Source organism: Fulmarus glacialis, unplaced genomic scaffold, assembly GCF_000690835.1.
Source record: "Fulmarus glacialis isolate BGI_N327 unplaced genomic scaffold, ASM69083v1 scaffold8012, whole genome shotgun sequence".
NCBI classification, from domain to species: domain Eukaryota; kingdom Metazoa; phylum Chordata; class Aves; order Procellariiformes; family Procellariidae; genus Fulmarus; species Fulmarus glacialis.
Window position 1 is genome coordinate 44374 of NW_009197151.1, and position 8736 is coordinate 53109.

Genomic DNA, 8736 nt, shown 5'->3' on the forward strand with positions numbered 1-8736 from the left:
AGCCGCTGCTAGTAAAAGAAGAAAAGCTGAGTACCATCAGGGTTAATAGCTCCTGTTTGAGATCCATGAATGATTACAGAGTTACTTTTCTATATCGAACTTTCAAGTTTCATTAATAATATGCTGCCTCTCTGGGACATATGTGCGCTTATGGTACGAAGGCTATTTATTCATCATACAGAATAGAAGAGCTAGAGGAACAATGGCTTCAAAGGTCTCATGCTTATACATTTTGACAGTAGTTTGTTGGGCAAGCGCTCTTTGGTACTTAAGTATAACTCGCCCTACTTCTTCCTACACTGGCCACAGACAGCTCAATAGCATATCTATAGCCAGAAAAAATGTTTCCTTTGGCAACATAAGAACTCGACCTATAAATCCACATTCCTTTGACTTTCTTATCAATGAACCCAACAAATGTGAGAAGAGTGTCCCTTTCTTGGTCATTCTTATCAGCACAACTCACAAGGAGTTTGATGCAAGGCAAGCCATTAGAGAAACGTGGGGAGACGAAAACAACTTTAAAGGAATTAAAATCGCCACGCTATTTCTTCTTGGGAAAAACGCAGATCCTGTGTTAAATCAAATGGTAGAGCAAGAAAGCCAAATTTTTCATGACATTATTGTGGAGGATTTTATCGACTCTTATCATAACCTCACTCTGAAAACATTGATGGGGATGAGGTGGGTAGCAACCTTTTGTTCAAAAGCAAAGTATGTTATGAAGACAGACAGTGATATTTTTGTAAATATGGATAATCTTATTTATAAGCTGCTCAAACCTAACACCAAGCCAAGGAGAAGGTACTTCACAGGTTACGTTATAAACGGAGGACCAATACGAGATGTTCGCAGTAAGTGGTACATGCCGAGAGATTTGTATCCTGACAGCAATTATCCACCCTTCTGTTCAGGCACTGGCTACATATTTTCAGCTGACGTAGCGGAACTCATTTACAAAACCTCCCTTCATACCAGACTACTTCATCTTGAAGATGTGTATGTTGGACTCTGTCTTCGGAAGCTGGGCATTCACCCCTTCCAAAACAGTGGCTTCAATCACTGGAAAATGGCTTACAGCTTGTGCAGGTACCGCAGGGTGATCACAGTGCACCAGATAACACCAGAAGAAATGCACAGAATTTGGAATGACATGTCCAGCAAGAAACATCTTAGATGTTAAGATTTTTACAGATGTAAATACCTTTTTTTTTTTTAATTTTGGTTTAGCGTGGTTATTTTTTGACAGTGATCTGCTGATTTACAGGTTAAACTGTGGGATATTAATTGTAAGAGGATTTTTAATGACTGATTTTTCATTCTCATTTTGACTACCGGTTTACAGACTTCAGGCTCTTTTCATAAGGACATTACACCAACCAAAAGGATCTAGAGTAAAATCTCAGATTTTGTATATTATCCTCTATCACACATATCAGCTCCTGCATCTGTATGTAAAAGGACTGTAACAAACTGATAAAATATCATGAGCTGCATGAGTTCGTGCAGTTCATGCCCCAGCCTCTGAGATAAGACTCGGGCCCTAAGAAATGAAGAATTGCAAATATACTTTTATTCCTTTTTTGACACCCTACAACCATCTCTATTTAGAGCTTTGTTAATAAGTTTAGCGGTATACATTTGCACTGACCTTATACACCTATCTTGACATGTATATTTTATAGTACAATGTGTGCAATTCCCAAACAGCTTACTGATAGTACGTTAGCAGAATTTAGACAGGTAAGAACATCAGTCTCATAGGCCTTAGAAACAAACCCACACACTGAAGTATATTTTTATCCACCAAATGGTATTCCTTTAAATTATTTCAGAAGATAGCCCCTTTCTTTCCGCTGCCTGAAGTAGCTCCTAAAAGATCTAAATTTTACAATTAAGTAGAATCTGTAGGTTAAATAAGACAGGAGAGATGTATGAAAAACTATCTTAAAAATACAAGATAAAAGTATGAATATCTCTTAACTTCTAATTTCAAAGCAAGTGCAATGCTTCTCATTAGTATCAGTGGATCTCTCCATTAGGCATCTTGCATAGCAATATAAAATTATATTGAATGATAAAAGTGTCAATAAGCAACGTATTTCTTCAACATCAGTCAGTACACTATTTACCTTAAAAAAAGTAACACAAAAGCAGCTTTTTAAGGGTAAGCTCTACTTTTTACTACAGCACATATATGATTCTACCAGATTTTTAATGGTGTAGAAAAGTAGAATTTTGTCCAATAAAAGAATGCAATCAATTTTCTGTTGATTGTGCAACAGAGTACATAACAGTTACATACAACTTTCACAGCAAAATAGAGGGTTTTTAAGAATCACCTATTAAAGAAAAACAAATTCTAGCCTTAGTTACAAATCTGCAGGTCCCAGGTTACTCATCACAGGGCCAATACTCACTGAGGTCCCGCTCAAGAGATTCCCAGAGATGTGACAGAAATCAAATACACGAGATTTTATTCAAGTTTCATAATGTGTTTATGTGTTTTGAATATGAATGTTAATGAAATGTCATGAAAATTATTTCCTGGAAAAATCTTCAATAAATTCAAACCATCTCTATTCAGCACCACCTTCTAACAAAGAGCTAAAATATGACATTGCTTAGCTAATAACTTGAAATGAAGAATTCACAGACAAGTTACAAAGATACAAAACTCACCAAATATATTATTAGCTGTAGATTACACACACCATCCACAGCACACACTAAAGTCATTCATTTCAGCTGGCGTTATGTGTGACGTACGAAAAACTGTTAAGTCTGTATGTTATTCAGGATGTCTATAAAGTTGTCAGAAATTAATTAAGAATTTAAAGGAAAACCCTGACCTGATTTTGCCATAGGTGTACATAGCGCTTTACAACAGTAATAGAGGACTGAAGATGCTACCCCAAAGGTTTGCAGTTTCATGACAAATTGTTAGTCTTATTCACAGATGCAGCACTATCGTTTTGAAAGGAACTACTTGTAAATAAGGTAAAGCATACCTGGCCTTCAAGCCACAAGCAGTAGTAGGCATCTCAAACAAATCTACTTCAGATCTAAAGGTAAAGCTACACAATAGATAGCCCAGGAGTTACTGCTAATCAACAGGAGCTTGTGCATCCTTCATAAATGAAAATCAGTAATTTTATATAAAAATACTGAATCTCTTGCAGCATAATTAAGATTTATCCTTCCCTAGTTGACCTAGTTCTTGTTCAAGTTGCTCTTCCTTCCTGTCAAACTCAGAACTCTAGCTAAACAACGTCCAACTAATTGCATAGATGAATATATACCACACACACACTGATTGGGTGAAGTTCAGCTTTCCTTACCCAAGCCCCAGAATATGCAGTTTAGGAAGGGAAATGAGGGTGGAATTCATCCCCAGCCCTCAGGTAAATCGAACAGCATGGATGCCGTCCTACAGGGAACATACTTTGTAATAATTTCAACCCACAGACTGCAATCACTTCTGCTATCTCTCTGCACTGTGCAGTAATTTGGGGTTTCCAAATCCACAACCAAATGGATTTGGTGGCCTTACTTCTCCTGCTGATGCTTCTGTGGCCTTTGGTTAGTAACCAAGAGGACAGCAGGGCTCCCAATCCATATACCTCAGGGCTCGAGTAGCATGGTAACCTTGAATTTCTCCTAGTACAAGTAGACTGCATTAATGATTGGAAAGTACACCTTGAAAATAGTATCTGAAAAAATATATTTCCTGCCATTTATAAATAGATAGATCTTCAACAGAAATGTAAACTTTCATCTCGGAACTGATGTACATATTTCTAAGGCATTTTCTTCTGAATTCAGCTGTATATATGTGTAGAGTCTGCTTGCTACGTAGTATTCCGTTATGCATGGAGCTGAGTTAGGCATTATATTTGTCCAGTGTTTCAAGAGCCTTAAGCATGTGTGCCCTAACTTTTGAATGTACAAGATTTTTTTTCTTTTATTGTCAAGTGAATTTAAAAGAACACAATAAAAGCCTAATTTTCTACTTCTATTAATTTTCTGATACTAGACTTCACTAGCTTGTTACACTTATGTAACAGATGTATTATTTTCTCTTTGCTCAGAAATTGCAGTATTGCAACCTGGAGCTAGAAAGGGAGCGATACATCTACTCATAGGGACAGCCTACTGTCCCCTTCCACCCAGTAGTATTTGTGCCACGTAGGGTACTGTTAACAAACAAGTGCTTGCATTGGGCTTCCTTTAATCAAATGAAATATTTAAGTTACTTAAAGGTCATTTTGTTTCACTAGGCATGGGACAAATGACAACTTGGTTAAGACGTGCTGGCTTCTAGTCACTTCAAAAGCGTGACTATAATCACTTTTTGATTCCAAAACATACATGAACAAAGCACATTGAGCGAAGAAGCTAGGGGGGAAATGCCTCTCTTTAGGAAGAGTTTTTTACAAAAGCTTTTTTTTCTTTGCTAAAACCGTGAGAGTATTTAAACAGAAGTTTCAAGGTTCATTTTCCATCTTTCCTAATAACAATGTTAAGTATCACTTTTGATTCTTTATTGGGATTTTTTTTTTGTCTTTATAATGTAGATGGCAATGGCAATTTGTAAATGAAGAGTGTAATTAACTAGAAAAGCTTGTCAACAGTAACCAAACTTTAGGTGTATCATTATATATGACTGGCTGTACTTATGTATTTATTTGTCTAAATTGTATATATTGTTTTATCTATAGTGTCTGTAGGAGTGCATTCTTTTAGATTAAAGTATTATTTACAGTTTTGTGGGATTGCCAGCAAAGCTGTTAATCAAGATACTATTTTTTTGTATCAATGTCAAATAATAAAAAAAAATTAGGAACAAAGTCAAATGAAAAATTGAAGGTGTCCTGTACAGTTTTCTTCTTCACTTCTTTCTAGAAATGTAAATGGTATTATCTGAAAACACAATACCAGTGAATTGGGTCATTTGTCGTAAGGAAGAATATTGTGCTGTAAAAGCAGATTTTTAAAAAATATTTGGAAAAAATAAACAAAAATATTACTTTTATTCATTATTTGTGCAACGACTTCATCAAGCTGATGTCCATACTGATCAGGTGTACTATTTCATTTGACTCCAAAGACTTAATTTTAAAACAGCCATGGCAATATCTGGCAAATTAGCAGATGGGTTCATCATCTGCTTTGCCCTATTCAGCTGCTTTGGCATCCCCAGCTAACGAGACCAAAGTTCGGCAGTTCTAAGGTGGCAAAGCTGTTTGACTCCCTTTGCCCTGCAACATGATTCTTCCGTTACCTCTATGGTACCTTAATGCATATGCTTGCAGCCATCAAAAGCTACACACAGGAGAAAAAGAGAAAGCACAAATGTCCCAAAACCCACATCTCGTAAAACCACAATTAGCTCACTTTGAAGTTGCTGTGTGACCGCCGGGAGGGTACCCATGCAGAAGGAAGGGGTCCTCCCTTGGCCTCTTAGAGCCACACACTGACCCTGACAGAGCCTTTTGCTTCCCCAAGTCCCCCAAAAAGCACCAGGAAATAAATGAAGAAGCACAATCTGAATACACCCTGATTATCCAGTTAGTCTCATGGAGCGTTCGTCTCCCAGTACAAACATATTAAGATGCTGTTTTGTCCAGTTGAAGGCCTGGGCGACCTTAGAGTCTTCACATCAAAATAAAACACAAAACAACACAACATAAAAGCAGGACAGAGTCCCTTTTATTGTAAGAACTCGTCAGAATAATTCCTCTCTCTCCATTCTCCCCTTTGCAGTTTCCCATGTAGAATGAAATAACTGACCTCTTTGACTACTGGTTTCAGAGCTCAACTATCCAAACTCATTCACGAAACTGGTGGGAAAATAACACACACCCCTGAGAAGAAACGTAGCTTTTGCAAACCAAAGTGTATTTTCTTTGGGTCACCTGTTTCAGAAGCAGCTGAAGCCTGCTGCAGAGTCCTTGGGCATCCCAGGAGTGTCTGCAGCAACCTTATAAATCATAACGAGATGCTTTAAAACAACTAAGAGTTTCACATACAGTAAAAACCTCTCCAATCATTTTCATTTTTCTCTCGTTTTCACCATAGCAGCCTGAGTCTAATTGCAACACTTACATGGTGTTTAATTAATATACAGCTTAGAGATATATAGATATTAGCACTAGTAGGGTGGATTTCATGTAGCTTGATTATCTTAATTACAAGCATTCTATTTTCTCATTTACTTAATTGATTGTCATAGATTTCTAAAGAAATTTGCACTGCCCTAAGTCAAAACAATACGTAAAAAAAGCTTCTTAAAACTGCTGAAGCTGGCCTATTCAAGAAGCAATGTGCCAGAAAAGGAGATCCGGATGATATGAAACGTTGTACTGAATAATATCCGCTTACTTTTCTCTAGTTAAAAATAGGAATTTATGAAATGGAAGAAGAGGAGTCATCTGGGGGAAAAAAAATAAAAAAAAAAAGCCTTATTGATTCAACAGCACCTGTAATAGAGTTGTCTGAAGTATCTCCTCTGATGACATGCCTAACGCAGGAAAAAAGATCCCTTTTTCTGCTAGGTCTGCACGTCAGCTGACTCTACATTATATCTCTGCCTCACCTGAAAGAGCTAAGGAGAGCAAGAGATGATTTATTCATCATGCAAGATTTATCCTTGAGCATTTATTCTGCAAAGGCGGTGTTGCATATCAAGCTGTGCAGAATTATGTGCAATGGTTTCGTAATGCAGACAGCTATTATTTGGGGGAAGCAAATATCCCAAACTTGAGGTGTGCTGGGTAACATCTACCATATCTGCAGCTGAGTCAAGACTATCAAGATTAATTCCAATCCCTACGTCCCTTTTTCCTTTAGGAGTTCCTTTCTCTGGCCTATTTCTTTAGCATGACCTCTTTCCTCAAAGAGAAAGCAGATCTCTCGGGCACCTTAGTATAGCAGTAAGAGCAAGGAAGCAGAGAGCTCCCTATAGTATCATTAGGGAAGTGCTAGCAGGCCCAGAGTACAAAATTATTTAGCACGACATCCATCCTCTTTTGGCAGTACAGATAGCTGCCATGTGAGATAAGCCACAACCAGCAGCTGGACTCATCCATCTTGATACACCAGCCATTGGGCTCTAAGTGCATCATGCCCAGGTCACGCATCGATTCTTGCTTAGCAAAAGACATTTATCGAAACATCTTAAAAGAAAAGCGGTGCCAAAGCGTAGCAAGAGCAGAAAGGGATAAAACATTTTGAAACATTTCAGATTTTTTTATTATTTATTCAACTTCATTAAAATTCCTCCTCAAAAAGAATCTTCTATTGCGAGAAGTTTCAACAGTTATCCATTATCCTTCAGATCTTATCTTCACACACATACAGGGGCAAGGAATTAAAACACTGGTCTCCCTTATCTGCCATACTGCAGACTGCATTTGGATTGAGGTGTATGAGGCAAATTAGATTTGATTCAAGTCACAAGCCCCATCAGTTTCATTGGGATTTATGCCTGTTTACAAAGGGCTGAATTTCATTCTGTGTCCAACTTGGGCCTTACTCCTACTCGCAGTGAAATCAACTGGGATAGCATCAAGGTTTCTGGGGAAGAACACTGTATTCCAGGCTCATCAGAAACATCAACTCTTATCAAATGCAAGCAGGAAGACAAAGCAAGTAGCAATCTCTCCAATTTCCCCTTAAGCCTACTCCTTATGAAGACAAACTAGAACATGAGACCTACGGGTTTGTAACCTGTGCAGTGAAAGCAGGCATATAACACTAACTCTTGACAGGAGAGGGCTCTGTGCTGAGTTATCTACCGCCCGGCTCTGCCAGTTCACAAACATGTTATATTCTGCTCATAAAAATTCTGTCTGGCAGCACTAACAAACACATGCCACTGGCAAGAGCTCCACAGGGCCATGCCTACTTCTTGCAATTGCTCCTTTTTTATTCCCTGCACAGCTTTTATTTTTGCAGCCATTGCATTGGAGAAAAAATGGTGGTACAGTGATGCCTTTCCTAAACTTCATTCATCTGGAAGAGTCCCAATAATCTAATTTAGGATAATTTTCTTCCCCCTTGATAATGAGACAAGTATACATGGTCTTTTCAAATCGGCATCAGGACTTGCTGGTGTCCCTGCAGTTCCTCTCCTCCATTCATCAGACCAGTCACTACACTCAAAGCTTTTGGTGTGGACCCCTTCTGGCTCTAGTCTTTTACTTTAAAGCAATGCTAAACCGCCTCCCTTTTCCCCATGCTCAGCTAGCTCTTCATTTAGTGTAGTTCCAGCACCCAAAGAGCTCCCTCGCCACACTCGCATGCCCTCGCCATCACCACAGCTGCCCCACCTCACACAGCAGACTCCAGCCATCAGCAGGTCCCTCAGCTGTGGCTTAGCCCTCCACACTTTCCTCTTCCCTATCTCTCCTCCTTCCACCAGCAAGTCCTGGAAAGCTGTCACCTGCCTGCTTTCCTACTCTTCTTTCTTCTCCTTGCAGGACTGTTTACTTCTCTCCATTATTAGTTTCTTACAAAACTGAGACTTGCACATGGTTTGCCAGTCCCAACTTAAACCCTCTACTGTAAGACAGGACTGACACCTTGACTTTCCACCACATCCTTCTCCTCCCTCTATTTTCCCCATCTCAGCTTTTTGCTTGATTTACAAAAATCTCTTTAGCCACACTCCATTCTTCTGCACTTTTTATCTGCTTCAATCTGGTACAGTTCCCTGATGTTTCCATCACTCTT

General features: G+C 38.7%; 1 protein-coding gene across 1 annotated transcript; it reads left to right on the forward strand.

The window, feature by feature from the left end:
- Window positions 1–202: 202 nt before the first annotated feature.
- B3GALT1 (UDP-Gal:betaGlcNAc beta 1,3-galactosyltransferase, polypeptide 1) lies at window positions 203–1433 on the forward strand. The gene has a single exon (XM_009572435.1). The coding sequence runs from the start codon at window positions 203–205 to the stop codon at window positions 1181–1183; it is 981 nt and encodes a 326-aa protein (XP_009570730.1). The 3' UTR covers window positions 1184–1433.
- Window positions 1434–8736: the final 7303 nt, after the last annotated feature.

Excerpts from the sequence above, each read along its gene's own strand:
- B3GALT1 (XM_009572435.1), top strand. The coding sequence starts at position 203 with ATGGCTTCAAAGGTCTCATGCTTATACATTTTGACAGTAGTTTGTTGG.